The 15,826-nt window shown below is 37.3% G+C and overlaps 1 protein-coding gene across 1 annotated transcript in view; it reads right to left on the bottom strand.

The window, feature by feature from the left end:
- Window positions 1–15,826, bottom strand: part of FKTN (fukutin) — a 77,147-nt gene that overhangs the window by 14,769 nt on the left and 46,552 nt on the right. Inside the window, exons 8-9 of the mRNA XM_043567129.1 lie at window positions 12,431–12,564; window positions 10,776–10,903 (exon numbers count right to left, since the gene is read on the bottom strand). Coding sequence (XP_043423064.1) covers window positions 10,776–10,903; window positions 12,431–12,564 — 262 coding nt within the window. The remainder of the gene's footprint in view (window positions 1–10,775; window positions 10,904–12,430; window positions 12,565–15,826) is intronic.

Genomic DNA, 15,826 nt, shown 5'->3' with positions numbered 1-15,826 from the left:
TGTGACCTGAGCTGAAGTCAGACGCTCAACCGACTGAGCCACCCAGGCGCCCCTTGAACGTTAGTTTTAACTACATATAACTTTCTTAGTTATTTCTCCTCAGCTTTTGAAAGATGCTATAACCTCCATTATCTTCTGGCCTCTACTGTTTCAGAGGTATATTTGCTGTTCCTTTGTAAGCAATCTATTTTGTCTGGTAGCCTGCAAATTTTTTTGTTTTTGACATTACAGTTTCCTTAAGAAGTATCTAGATGTAGGTTTATTATTTATCCCACTTGTCTGTCTTTAATTTGGGAATTTTGTTTAAATACTGCTTTTCATCACTTATTCCATTCTGTTTTAGTTCCACTAGGTCTTTTATTTATTTATTTATTTTTATTTTCTTTTTTTTTTTTTTTTTTTTTTGTATTTGAGTATAGGTGACACACTATGTTACATAAGTTTCAGGTGTACAACATAGTGATCTGACAAGTTTATACATCATGCTATATTCATCCTAAGTGTAGTTGCCATCTATCACCATACACTGCTACTACATTGTCAATGACTATATTCTTTATGCTGTGCCTTTTATTCCCATGACTTATTTATTCCATAACTGGAAGCTTATATCTCCCATTGTCCTTCACTCATTTTACCGAACTCCCTACCCCCTCCTCTCTGGCAACCATCAGTTTGTTCCCTCTATTGATGGGTCTGATTCTGCTTTCTGCTTGTTCATTCATTTGGTTTTGATTGTTTTAGATTCCATTTATTCGTGAAATCATATGGTATTTGTCTTTCTCAGTCTGACTTATTTCACTTAGTGGAATACTCTCTAGGTCCATCTATGTTTTTTTCAAATGGCACGATCTCATCCTTTTTTATGGCTGTGTAATATTCCTGTGTGTGCATATGTGTGTGTGTGTGTACACATTACATCTTCCTTATGCACTTGTTTATTGATGGACACACTTGGGTTGTTTCCATATCTTGGCTATTGTAATTGTTTTTTTTTTAATGTTTATTCATTTTTGAGAGAGAGGGAGAGAGAGACAGACAGACAGAACGTGAGTCAGGGAGGGGCAGAGAAACAGGGAGACAGAGAATTCGAAGCAGGCTCCAAGCTCTGAGCTGTCAGCAATGAGCCTGATGTGGGGCTTGAACTCACGGACTGTGAGACCATGACCTGAGCTGAAGTCAGATGCCCAACAGACTGAGCCATCCAGATACCCCTTGGCTATTGTAAATAATGTTGTAATAAACAAGGGTGCAAAAATATCTTTTCAAATTAGTGTTTTTGTTTTCTTTGGATAAGTACCCAATAGTGGAATTATTGGATTATATGATATTTTGATTTTTAACTTTTTAAGGAACCTCCATACTGCTTTCAATGGTGGCTATACCAATTTACATTCCCACCAACAGTGTAGGAGGGTTCTTTCTTCCCCCACATCCTTGCCAACACTTGTTATTTCTTGTGTTTTTTATTTTAGCCATTCTGACAGGTGTAAGGTGATATCTCATTGTGGTTTTGATTTGCATTTCTCTGATGATGAGTGATGTTGATGTCTTTAATTTTTTTTTTTTTTAGTGTCTATTTACTTATTTCGGGAGAGAGAGAGCAAGTCAGCAAAGGAGGGGCAGAGAGAGAAGGAGAGAGAGAATCCCAAGCAGGCTCCATACTGTCAACACAGAGCCTGATGTGGGGCTCGATCCCAGGAACTGCAAGATCATGACCTGAGTTGAGATTGCTTAACTGAGTCACTCAGATGCCCCCAGCGATGTCTTGTAGACATATTCATCAGTGATTTGTGTTTGGACCAAAGGGAATGTGGCAAAGTGAGGAATTACTGTGCCACATTAAGTTATCACCACCAATTTTGCCCAATTTTCTAAGAAATACACTCTACTCTTGAAAACCAAGGTTACAGGGCGCCTGGGTGGCTCAGTCTTTAAGCGTCTGACTTCGGCTCAGGTCATGATCTCACTGTTTTTGAGTTCAAGTCCCATATCGGGTGAGGTCAAGCCCCAATCAGGAGAGCTCCAGACCCGCTTCGGGTAAAACGTGAGCCCTGGTTCGGGTGAGCCCAGCTTCTCTCTCTCTCTCTATGCCCCTTGTGAGATTCTCTCTCTCTCTCTCTCTCTGCCTCGTAGTCACTTGTGCCCTCTTAAAAGAAAGAAAGAAAGAAAGAAAGAAAGAAAGAAAGAAAGAAAGAAAGAAAGAAAGAAAGAAAGAAAAAAGAAAGAAAGAGAAAGAGAAAGAAAAGAAGGAAAGAAAGAAAGAAGCCAAGGTTACAGTATGGTTACTAGCATTTTTTAAAACTATCTCTTCCACTAAACTTCTCACAATCCCACTATAGATAATACAGAAGTAAAAAGGGTAATAGTGGAATGGTAATATACTTTTCAGAGCCTAAACGAGAATATAATCTCTGAGGTCTTTATTGATCCAACACTCCACTGCTATTCCAAACTTCTAACATATAATCAATATATGCAGCATACACATGTTGTATAAAGTAAAATTCTACCCACTGAACCTCATTTTCCCACTGACTTCCAGTATAAATTGAGTGATTTCACCTATCCTACCAACTATTAAACTCTGCTATGCAATCTCCAGAGGACATAACTAGTGATTATCTGTACTACAGGAGAAACAAGAACAAATTTATATCATCAGTGAGTAGACAAATTAAAGCTTATATGGGTAGTTGTTATCATTTAACACCTGAATGCACCTGCATAATGACTATATCAAAAACCATCCGTGTAAAGCATGCGCAGAACTTTTTTTTAATGCCAGAAACAGAGCCTCAGGACACGTTTATTTCTACTGCATAACTTCCCAAAATTTGATCTATAGCTCATCAACAACCAATTAGATTCAGTTGTGCTTGCTTTCTCTCAGACAATTTTAATAGTATTTCTCTTTGGATAGAACAGGTAATTTTAAAAAAGAGATTACACTGTAATTTCAACTTTTATACTAAATAAAAAAGTCTTCTTTTATTTTGAATTCAGATTACCTAGTCTGTCCAATCAGGTGCAAAAAGCTCAGAGTTTATCACGGCAATTGGGCCTGCCTTGATCAAATTCATCGCTTCTGGTCCCAGTTCTCTATTTCAACATTTGTAATCTTGAGCTCTTTTCTCTTCACATCAGTTTTCTAAGTTGTCATTTTTCTTTTAACCTTGTAAATAAACTTTTTTTTTCTTAAATAAACTTTCCTGGGAAGTAATTTACACATTATGAAATGCAGCCACTTTAAGTTTTGATGAACACATATACCTGTGTAACCACCACAACAAGCAGGACACAGAACGCTTCGTCCTCCCTGCTTCTTAAAGTTCCCTATGCTCTTGGGCAGTCGGGCCATCGATCCAGCCTGGCCCCCGGCAATCAATGATCTTACTACTTCCTTGACTGGTTTTGGTGTTCTATAACTTCACATACGTGCAGTTATACAGTATAACTCTTCCTATCTGATTTCTTCCACTGAGCATATTTTGGAGATTCATTTATGTTATTGCATGTATCAGTACCTCATTTCTCTTTATTGCTGAGTATTCCATTGTCTGAACATACTATAACTTGTTTATCTGGTCACCAGAAGATGCAGTTGGGTGGTTTCTGTGTTGGGTTTTTGTTTTTTGTTTTTTGTTTTTGGCTACCACAAATAATGCCATGCAGGGGCGGTGGGATGGCTCACTCAGTTAAGCATCCAACTCTTGGTCTCAGCTCAGGTCATGATCTCACGACTTCATGGGTTTGAGCCCTTCACTAGGCTGTGCGCTGCCCTGGAGCCTCCTTGGGATTCTCTCTCTCTTCCCCTCCCTCTACTCTTGCTGTCTCTGTCTCTCTCAAAATAAGTAAGCTTAAAAAAAAAAAAAAAGAATGCTATGCACATTCATGTCAACTCGTTTAGTGAAAGTGTTTTTATATCTCTTGGACTACTACCTTACACAATACTTCAAAGAATTACATTCAAACAAGAAGACACATGGCAGTCTTAAGAAATATAATTTACTTCACATAAATGAAAGGTCTGCCACTTATTCATTCTGAGGTAATCATCTTCTTTCTAAAGATTTTATTTTTATTTTAGTAACCTCTACATCCATCATGGGGCATCAAGAGTTGCACGCTGTACCGATGGCACCAGCCAGGCACCCCTGAGGTAATCTTCTCTCAAAACACACAAACAAAGCTAACTACATAAACAACTCCCACTTCTGTATACTGTATATGTATATAATTACCATATAAAATGCATTCAAAGTTCTTCCCCCAATGATTCAATTAGTGCCTGCTACTCACTAGAGGTTTGGAAGTACAATTAAGGAACCCTAAGACAATCTACCTGTTGTAAAATATGAAGATATAAACAGAATAGGAAATATGAGATCATTTTTTAAAAAGCCAATGTCTTAAATACACTAATTTAAAGAAATTATTCAAATTTGCTTTTTTAGCTTCACAGCTGTAAGTACTAAAAAGGCAAATATATTTTTTGAGAGCTAAAACCATGGGAACCTGGTTTTCAATCTTCAGTCTATGAAGCTAAGAGAACCTCTGATCCAACAACTATCTCTGGTCTTTAACTTCTGGTAAAATGGAGTGACTAAAAACTGGGTGACTTGACCTTACGGCTCTGATTCTCCAAAGGTATCTTGATCAAGACATCAATGTGGCATCATCACCCTATCATCTTAACAAAACAAATGCACTTAAGAACTGATTTTAGTTTCAAGTGGGGCTCAGGTTTCAGGCCGACAGATTTACCAGGCCTGATTCTATCTAGAACTCAGAAAGGACAGACAAATCAGCAGAAGTTCCCAAATTAAGGCATGAGAAAAATAAAGCAAAAACAAAATCTATGGAAAATCAGAGTCAAGGGAGATTATTTCCAGTTAGAGGTAGTGAGGAGCAACATCAAAATAACAGGCAACTCAATGCCCTTGAATGGGCAGAACTGGGACATGTGATGACGTAGCTGGTACAACTCAGTGTCATGCTTAAATCTTGGTCTAAAATCAGGTTGCAAAAGGCTGGGTATCTAAATACAATGTGGTATCTTAGGTTAGATCCTAGAATAGAAAAAGGACATTAGTAGAAAAACTGGTGAAATCCAGATAACATCTGGAATGTAGTTCATTATAATGCACCAACCTTAGTTTCTTAGCTTTGAGCCAGGTACTATGGTAACAATGTTAACATTAGGGGAAACTGGGTAATTGGTATACAGGAACTCTCTGTATTATCTTTGCAACTTTCCCATAAATCTAAAATTATCATAGGGGAGCCTGGGTGGCTCAGTTGGTTAAGTGACCAACTTCGGTTCAGGTTATGATCTCGTGGTTCGTGAGTTCGAGTCCCATGTCGGGCTCTGTGCTGACAGCGCGGAGCCTGGAGCCTGCTTCGGATTCTGTGTCTCCCTCTCTCTGCTCCTCCCCCATTTGTGATCTCTCTCTCTCTCTCTCTCTCTCAAAATTAAACATTAAAAAAATTTTAAAAGGGGCGCCTGGGTGGCACAGTCGGTTAAGCGTCCGACTTCAGCCAGGTCACGATCCCGCGGTCCGGGAGTTCGAGCCCCGCGTCAGGCTCTGGGCTGATGGCTCAGAGCCTGGAGCCTGTTTCCGATTCTGTGTCTCCCTCTCTCTCTGCCCCTCCCCCGTTCATGCTCTGTCTCTCTCTGTCCCAAAAATAAATAAACGTTGAAAAAAAAAAATAAATAAATAAATAAATAATTTTTAAAAAATAAATGAAAAATAAAATTATCATAAAATAAAAAGTTTATTTTAAAAATAGGGGGAAAAAAGGAAGATAGGATAAAGCATGCTGACAAGGAAGTCCATATAACTTCTAAGAGTCCTAAAGAGTCAAAGGAAAAACAAGAGACTGAAGAATAAAATCTTGTACTTTACTGTATCAGAACATTGCTCACTTACCCTTTCTATTTCTCAAACAGCACAAACAATAATAATGATTCAATTCTGGGAATCTAGTCGAGGGAACAATCTCTAATAAAGCTTTTACTTTATGTAAAAATATGCACATAGGATTTTTTTAATAAGAAGAAAAAATAAGCTGGGTGTTATATGTAAGTGATGAATCACTAAATTCTACTCCTGAAACCATTATTACACTATATGTCAGCTAAGTTGGATTTAAATTTAAAAATTAAAAATAAATAAAAAGAAGAAAAAATAGGAATAGTCTAAATAGAACAATAGTTAAGCAAACCTATTAGTCCTTTCTCCACAATCCTACCAAGTCTACCTAACAAACTTCTCTATTTTTAAGCCATGCTTTCTTGTTGTTGCTGCTAGACAGACTCTGATTTGGTATCTGAACTATATATGACACAGACTTCAATTACTGTTCTGCTGATCAAGTACTTTAATAATTCATCTCATGGTCCAGATTATGAGATCCCTGATAGAGGAAACTAAGTATGTTTACATTAGAATCCATTGCACATAACAGTTAGTAAATAAAGTCTGAAGAAATGAAATGTTATATAGGAGCCACACCCAGATGGGAGTCTAGTCCCACAGAGAACAAATCCAAATTTTCTGAAGATCTGTACAGTAAGCAGCAACTGCAAATATCAGAAGGTATAAGGATCCCACCACTAGCCCACTGGGTAGTAGATTTCCTAGTAGAGGTTAGAGAGGTAGCTGTATTACCCTGACAATATAACATTGAGGAGAAGGGCTATTTTCATGGAGGGAGTATTAACAGTATAATAGATCATGCTGACACTAGCATCATATATATATAAGAATACAGGTTCTGAAGTGATATGGTCCCACATCTGAGTCTCAGCTCTGCCATATTTCCACGTCTATAAAATGAAGGTGACAATTTAAAAAATCTCCCTTATAAACTTGTGAGGATTAAATGAGATGATGCATATCAAAGTTTGGCATAGTGCCTGGCATGTAGTAAATATTCCATAAAAGTTAATTTTTATTATTACCATGATTATTACCTCTCAAACTTCTGGCCTCTACTAACAGCTGATTCAGATGGGAAGGAAAAAAAACAACCCCAAGAAACCCAGGCAGCGTCTACAGGACCGTGAAGTTACAGAATAAAAACTTCACATCCTGGCGGCATAGTTATTATATGCATCACCTTTTATTGCTAGTGATTGAGACTCTGACGAAGAAAAATAAGTATAAAACAATCCAGACCCACTGGAGTAACTAATCCAAGTTACCACTGTGCTGAAGATACTATGCTTTGTGCCAGAGCAACACAATAGCAATAGTGGAAATAATAACATAGTAACAATAGTAGCAGCAGTAGCTGATATTTATATAGCACTTACTGTGTGCCAGGTACTATTTCAAATGCATTACGTGTATTAGTTCATTTAACCTATTAAGTCTTAGAAATAAGCATTTAGGATTAAGAGTCCAACAGCACTGGGGTTAAATCTCGGCCCAGCCATTAATGAGCAAGTTACTTCACTTCTCTAACTGGCCGTTTCCTCATATCTACCTGGGAGTGAGAACACCTAACCCACAGGGATAATGTGAGGACTGTCTGAGATTATAAACATAAAGTACCTATCATGTGCCAGATAACCAGAAGATGCCCTAGGAGCTATACCTTTATCATTGCTGTTAATATTATTACATCTGAGGACCAAAAACATCATTCTGCAGGCATGCAGAGTAAAGTTTCAAAAGGGGAACTTTTTTCTTCCTTCCTGAGTTCCTCTTTAGCCTTTTTTAAAATTGTAAGCATTCAGGGCGCCTGGGTGACTCAGTCAGTTAAGCACCTGACTTCAGCTCAGGTCATGACTTCGGGGGTTCGTGGGTTCAAACCCCGTGTCAGGCTCTGTGCTGACAGCTCAGAGCCTGAAGCCTGCTTCACATTCTGTGTCTTCCTCTCTCTCTGCCCCTCCCCTGCTCATGCTCTCTCTCTCTCAAAAATAAATAAACACTTAAAAAAATCGTAAGCATTCTATGATATTAAGTTTTCCTCAGAATGAATGATAACATGAATACAAAGTGAAATATACAGATAAAAAGACCTTTAGATTCGCTTTAAGAGTTTTTTTTCCTCTAGGAATAGTGCTGGTGAAAATACTATAGTTCCTTCAAGTAAATAGTGCTGAAAAGAATGAAAATGGCATATGGCTGGGGGAATCTTCCAAAGAAACTACTCTACACAGCCATCCCTGTTCTTTTCTCTGCCTTTTAAGGTCACAGTAACAGGATAGAAAATCTGGGACTCACACCATCTGTCCAGACAGTTCCATCACTGCTCATTTCTCTTGTTAAATAATCAGAACATTTCACACTTCCCAAACACTGCTACCATAAAGAGCAGCTAAAGCAGAATGAAAGAAGCTCTTTCTATGCAGAAATGTAACGGTTAGAAATGAAGAGTTCTTTTGAAGTTTGTGGGTTTCAGACCATGTTAGTGAGAAGAAAGAAGTTTATGCCCCCGAAGGAAATCTAAGAATAACAGAATTACACTACTGGCTCTAGAAATTACCTTTCTTTGAAAAAAGGTGACATTCTCATATGAGTTCTCTATGAATAGATTTGGCAGTTTAATATTGACTTAATTATATAGGTTTCTTCTAATCTGTCAATTTCTCATAAGACTAAGAAGAGAAATAGTTTTCTTTACCACCACTACAACTGCTACTCCTAGTAGTATTAATAATAGTAGTTATTAATAATAATTAATAATAGCTATTAATAATGGCAATAATAATTACTTGGCACTCGGGACATCCTTAATTCTCTTCAAACCCCCCTTTTTTGTGTATTAACTCAGCTAATCCTTAACGCCATTCTATGTAGCAATTTCTGTTATTATTCCCATTTTACACTTGAGGAAACTTACGCACAGAGAGGTTAACTAACTTGCCCAAGGTCACAAAGCTGGTAAAGTATAAAGCTGGGATTCAAAAGCAACCAGACTGGCTCCATCTCCTCAATTTCTAGGCTATACTATTTTACAGTTTTTAAAGAAGACTCCAAATTATACATTAAATTCAGCTTCATCATATTTTGAATAAACAAACTATAGCTGAATGTCATAAACACCCCCATTCACCTAACCACAAGTGAGAATGTCAGTTATATGTTAACTTATTAATTTGTCTTATAATCAGAGCTTTAACCCAGAATGAATGTGTTGTTATCATAAAGCAAAATAATTTTTTATATTAAGTACAAGTTTCAAGAATATGCTCCAGGGTCAATGTCAATTTGGGGAGACTTTACAACTTTGAGAAAAAGGTTTGGATTACTCTCAAACCTCCAGAATTTAAGCTTATGTGAAGACTCCTGGCCTTCAAATAAAGATTCAGCACTCCTGAGAGGGTGTGTCAACACACCCAGGAGAAAGCAGTCTGAATACGGCATTTCTCTTCTGTGCTACAGAACATTCCCCACTCTACCCAATGGATCAAATTTATTCCAGGTTAGAAGCTCCAATCTGAGTGGTAAGTGAGGCAAATTTATGCTTCTGCTCATATAACTACCATAGTAATGATGGCAATGATAATAATCACATTAGTAATCATAATATTACTAATAAACAGTAGCAGTCATAACCACCATTTGCTGATAACTTAGTAAGTGCTAAGCATTATGCCAAGTGCCTCATATGTCAGGTGTAATAGGGAGACAGTGGGGAGTAGTGGTTAAAGAGATGGATGGACCGTGTGGTCTTGAACAAGGAACTCACATTTTCAGCGCCTCACAGAATACCTACCTCCTAAGATTATTTTGATGATTAGATGTGTTAACACATGTGCAATGTTCATAACAGTCAAACACACAGGAGTACTACCCAAACTTAAGAGACTAGGAGATTAATGTCCAGAAAAGCTAAAGGCCACACATGGGTTAGGGTGCAGCTAAGGTCTCCCAGGTTGGCCTGACTTCAAAGACCAACTCTTTGGGAGCTCGTTCCCCTTCATTTGCGCTTCTCTCTCTCTTTCAGAATTGAGAATAGTTCAATTGCATCACAAAGGAGAGCATAGTTACTCTACTGTCATTTTTGTCTTTTCTCATCAAAGTTTTACTATGGCAGCATTAAAAAAAATGTTAAAAATGTCAATCTAACATACTGTACTCCATCAATTCTGAGACATTTCCCCCCACCCAAATTTTTCCATCTGTGAGTCATGTGTTTTAGAATTATAATTGGCAGTATTTTTCCTTTCTTAGTAGCGCATAAAATAATAGTGCATCTTACAATCTATATCATCTTACATTTGACAAAATATGGCAGCTGTTAAGCTCAAGGAGTATCCTTGAAGGATTAGCCCTCAGTTTATAGTGAAGGCACATTCCAGAGCTTGCCCAGCATGGTGGCCTCAGCGCAGCTCAGTCCCAATTTTCTCACTTAAACTTCACCTTGACGATCTCCTTCTTACTGACTGTTAACCAATTTCCATCAAATTAACAAGCTCCTATAACTCTAAAAGCCAATCAGTGTTTTGGCTAAGGCTCTGGGCTTAGTTTTTGTGTTCCTTGTTTTGGCTTTCCCTTTCTGATGACTCAAGGACTTCTAATCATAATGACTATTTGGACTGAGGTCCCATCCCATGGACACTTCCTCCTCTTACACTGTCCTTATAAGTAGTTCATACTTTTCCAAACATAACTGGGCTTTATGGGTAAACTGAGAAAGTATTAGCTAATAGCGAAGCCTTGACATTCTCTTGTTTTTCATTTTCAGTTACTTCCTTATTTCTACCTTCTGAAGTTATCTCTAAGAGCCCCTTTTATAAGTACTTATCTGGTTCATACTTAAATTTTTTTCCCGTTTTGGCCTGAGTGCCTCCATTCCACATATGGTCAGTCTCTTCATAGAAGAAAAAAATGTCGAGTTTTACATCATCTTTTCCCTGGAAAGATAGTTCCAAGCTGTCCTCTACCTAAGGGGAAGATGAAAACCTTCATAGACTGTAACGAAGGAAATATATTTTCTTTAAAAAAAGAAAGATTGTGTTTTATAGAGGGAGAATATTGATTGTAAGAGAACATGTTTCTTCAAGCCAAACACCTCTGAAATTGGGATTTATTGGTAACGTACCATCATTTGATTTCTTTCTTAAATGCATACAAAATAATGTTGCTTCTTACAATTAAAGACAACTCAAAGTAAATGACTTACAGTAGCCAATTACCATTCTGCACAACATCCTGTTCCTGAGCCCTTTTCTGACTAAAGAAGGAAAGGAACCAAAGAAAAATGATTCCCTTTAATAACCAAGTAAAACTATTAGGAAATAAGTCTCTCATCAGAATCAATAATGAGTACTTAAGTAAACATGACATCATAGAAATTCATATACAGCCCATAAATCATTACACTATGTACATGAAAAGAGGAAGAAATAAAAGTTAAAGATACAAAGAATTCTGGGAGCATTTCCCTAAAGAAACTTAATCTACAAATAATTATGTTCCCATTAGACTTGGTGCATCTGTCTGTTATGGCACTAATCACATAATTATTATGTGTTTTTCCCCCAATTAGACAGTGAACTCCTGAAGGTAAGTACCATAACGTATGCATCTTTGGGTCCCAGGTGCAGAGCGCAGGGCCAGGCATAAAGTGAGTGTTGAGTAAACATTCTCTGTACGCCTAGAGTTCTCCTGCTTTGACTGTGACCTCTGGAAAAATATTTTACTAAGTTTTTTAATAAACTAGAATAATTATGATGGAAAAAGTAATTTTTCAGTGACTAACCATACTTCTACTTGCTTCCCAGGACAACACCTCCCTCGGAACAAACAAATTAAGAGTAAGATGTTTGAATAAAAAAAAAAAAAAAAGAAGTAAGACATTTGCAAGGAATCATGGGCTTAGAGCATAGAAATAAAATTGGAGAAATCAAAAGGAGATTTAATGTAAGTCATGATGACCTATTCCTAGTTGAACTCTGAGAAAATTGCTATGACCCAGAACCTATGAAGTAAATATGAAATTCAAGAACTATTTGAAATGATTCTGTATTTCTAACCCTTAGCCACCAAAGGACCATTTCATGTTGGTAATAATAGAATGCCTAAGGGAACATGAAATTAAAGGATTCATGAGAAACAACATAACATCAGGTAAGGTAGGTGGGATTCTTAATTATTGTATTAATTTTATATTATCTGGTACATTAATTATATGTTATATTGTTATCTAATACAATGGCAATAAAATCATCTGCAAGAGTTCAAGATCCTTTTCTCCTTCTCAATGTCAGTAGAAAGACAGATTTTCTAGTTTTCCTTAAATAGTGTGGAAAGTCACATAACAAGCTTCTGCTGAAGTCATCCTGGCTAATACTGAATGATCAAATGATATATGCAACATTCTTAACTGGTTGTCTCTGAGCTGTTTAATATAAATTCTACATTTGAAAAGACATATTACTTATGAAGTAAAGAAGATTTTTATTACTGACCTTCCCAAATTTGTGTTTGAGTGGAAGTCCTACATCCTGAAATGCTGAAATAATATCAGATTTATAATCTTGTATAAAAATTCCTAGGTCAACATCTTTACTATAAGGAATAATGTTGCATTGCCGATACCATCCTAAAAATAAAAAAGAAGAGAAACAAGAATATTTTTTAAAAACTTAAATTAAGAAAAAATTAGTCACAACTGCATGATGTTTTTAAGAATGGATTTTATTTCATAAGATTAGACTTAGAGTGCTTTACCAAAATTATTTTAAAAAATTAAATCTGTGGTTATAGAAGCCACTTGTTGAAGAACCTTTTTCTTTCCTTCCTTCCTTCCTTCCTTCCTTCCTTCCTTCCTTCCTTTCCTTCCTTCCTTCTTTCCTTCCTTCCTTCTTTCCTTCCTTCCTTCTTTCTTTCCTTCCTTCTTTCTTTCCTTCTTTCATTCCTTCCTTCTTTCTTTCTTTCCTTCCTTCCTTCCTTTCCTTCCTTCTTCATTCATTTTTACTGGCCTGAGCACTCATCATCCTCAGAAACTTTCATGATGTATTTTAATTTCTAAATAAGCTATTGGCTTTAATAATGTTACCTGGGCCATCCATTAAAAAAATTAAGTTACTTTTGAGAATTTTGATCAGAAACCCCTAATGATGAAGGCTGCCTTTAAGGTATGCTAAAAAATATAATTTAATTCTTTTGCTTAACCAGTATCCCTTCTCTGAGCTGTAATTTGTAGAACTTAACAGCTCTGAACAGGTTGTGTTTGATGGGTCATATAAAAAACAGCAGTATCAGGGGCGCCTGGGTGGCTCAGTCAGTTGAGCATCCAACTCTTGGTTTCGGCTCAAGTCATGATCTCGCAGTTTCATGGGTTTCATGGGCACTGATGGTACAGAGCCTGCTTGGGATTCTCTCTGTCTCTCCGCCCCTCCCTGACTCACACTGTCTCTGTCTCTCAAAATAAATAAACTAAAAAAAAAAAAAAAACAGAGCAGCATCATCCTCAATTTTCAGCACACTGACAATATCAAAAATATTTCTAGGTAAAAACTGAGAGCTTTTCCCCTGAGATCAGGAACACGACAGGGATGCCCACTCTCACCGCTGTTGTTTAACATAGTGTTGGAAGTTCTAGCATCAGCAATCAGACAACAAAAGGAAATCAAAGGCATCAAAATTGGCAAAGATGAAGTCAAGTTTTCACTTTTTGCAGATGACATGATACTATACATGGAAAATCCGACAGACTCCACCAAAAGTCTGCTAGAACTGATACACAAATTCAGCAAAGTTGCAGGATACAAAATCAATGTACAGAAATCAGTTGCATTCTTATACACTAACAATGAAGCAACAGAAAGACAAGTAAAGAAACTGATCCCATTCACAATTGCACCAAGAAGCATAAAATACCTAGGAATAAATCTAACCAAAGATGTAAAAGATTTGTATGCTGAAAACTATAGAAAGCTTATGAAGGTAATTGAAGAAGATATAAAGAAATAGAAAGACATTCCCTGCTCATGGATTGGAAGAATAAATATTGTCAAAATGTCAATACTACCCAAAGCTATCTACACATTCAATGCAATCCCAATCAAAATTGCACCAGCATTCTTCTCGAAACTAGAACAAGCAATCCTAAAATTCATATGGAACCACAAAAGGCCCTGAATAGCCAAAGTAATTTTGAAGAAGAAGACCAAAGCAGGAGGCATCACAATCCCAGACTTTAGCCTCTACTACAAAGCTGTCATCATCAAGACAGCATGGTATTGGCACAAAAACAGACACATAGATCAATGGAATAGAATAGAAACCCCAGAACTAGACCCACAAACGTATGGCCAACTCATCTTTGACAAAGCAGGAAAGAACATACAATGGAAAAAAGACAGCCTCTTTAACAAATGGTGCTGGGAGAACTGGACAGCAACATGCAGAAGGTTGAAACTAGACCACTTTCTCACACTATTCACAAAAATAAACTCAAAATGGATAAAGGACCTGAATGTGAGACAGGAAACCATCAAAACCCTAGAGGAGAAAGCAGGAAAAGACCTCTCTGACCTCAGCCATAGCAATCTCTTACTTGACACATCCCCAAAGGCAAGGGAATTAAAAGCAAAAATGAACTACTGGGACCTTATGAAGAGAAAAGGCTTCTGCACAGCAAAGGAAACAACCAACAAAACTAAAAGGCAACCAACGGAATGGGAAAAGATATTTGCAAATGACATATCGGACAAAGGGCTAGTATCCAAAATCTATAAAGAGCTCACCAAACTCCACACCCGAAAAACAAATAACCCAATGAAGAAATGGGCAGAAAACATGAATAGACACTTCTCTAAAGAAGACATCTGGATGGCCAACAGGCACATGAAAAGATGCTCAACGTCGCTCCTCATCAGGGAAATACAAATCAAAACTACACTCAGATATCACCTCACGCCAGTCAGAGTGGCCAAAATGAACAAATCAGGAGACTATAGATGCTGGCGAGGATGTGGAGAAACGGGAACCCTCTTGCACTGTTGGTGGGAATGCAAAGTGGTGCAGCCGCTCTGGAAAGCAGTGTGGAGGTTCCTCAGAAAATTAAAAATAGACCTACCCTATGACCCAGCAATAGCACTGCTAGGAATTTACCCAAGGGATACAGGAGTACTGATGCATAGGGGTACTTGTACCCCAATGTTTATAGCAGCACTCTCAACAATAGCCAAATTATGGAAAGAGCCTAAATGTCCATCAACTGATGAATGGATAAAGAAATTGTGGTTCATATACACAATGGAGTACTACGTGGCAATGAGAAAGAATGAAATATGGCCCTTTGTAGCAACGTGGATAGAACTGGAGAGTGTGATGCTAAGTGAAACAAGCCATACAGAGAAAGACAGATACCATATGGTTTCACTCTTATATGGATCCTGAGAAACTTAACAGAAACCCATGGGGGAGGGGAAGGAAAAAAAAAAAAGAGGTTAGAGTGGGAGAGAGCCAAAGCATAAGAGACTCTTAAAAACTGAGAACAAACTGAGGGTTGATGGGGGGTGGGAGGGAGGGGAGGGTGGGTGATGGGTATTGAGGAGGGCACCTTTTGGGATGAGCACTGGGTGTTGTATGGAAACCAATTTGACAATAAATTTCATATATTGAAAAATAAATAAAAAATAAATAAAAAACATATTTCTAGGTACATTTACTATGTATCTACTTCTTAATTAGGTGCTATAATACTGTTCTAAAAAACCAAAATCTTACTACTACTAAGCGCTCTTGGATCTCCCCTAGTATCCTTCTAATTCTTTCATCCAAATTATTCAGAAAGTAAATAAATGTCTACAACTGTCTTTACAGGCACTGCTATTGGGCAATACTATTTGGAATTC

This window comes from Prionailurus bengalensis, chromosome D4 (assembly GCF_016509475.1).
Source record: "Prionailurus bengalensis isolate Pbe53 chromosome D4, Fcat_Pben_1.1_paternal_pri, whole genome shotgun sequence".
NCBI classification, from domain to species: domain Eukaryota; kingdom Metazoa; phylum Chordata; class Mammalia; order Carnivora; family Felidae; genus Prionailurus; species Prionailurus bengalensis.
The sequence above is the reverse complement of the archived record's forward strand: the minus strand, read 5'-3'. Positions and strand labels throughout refer to the sequence as shown.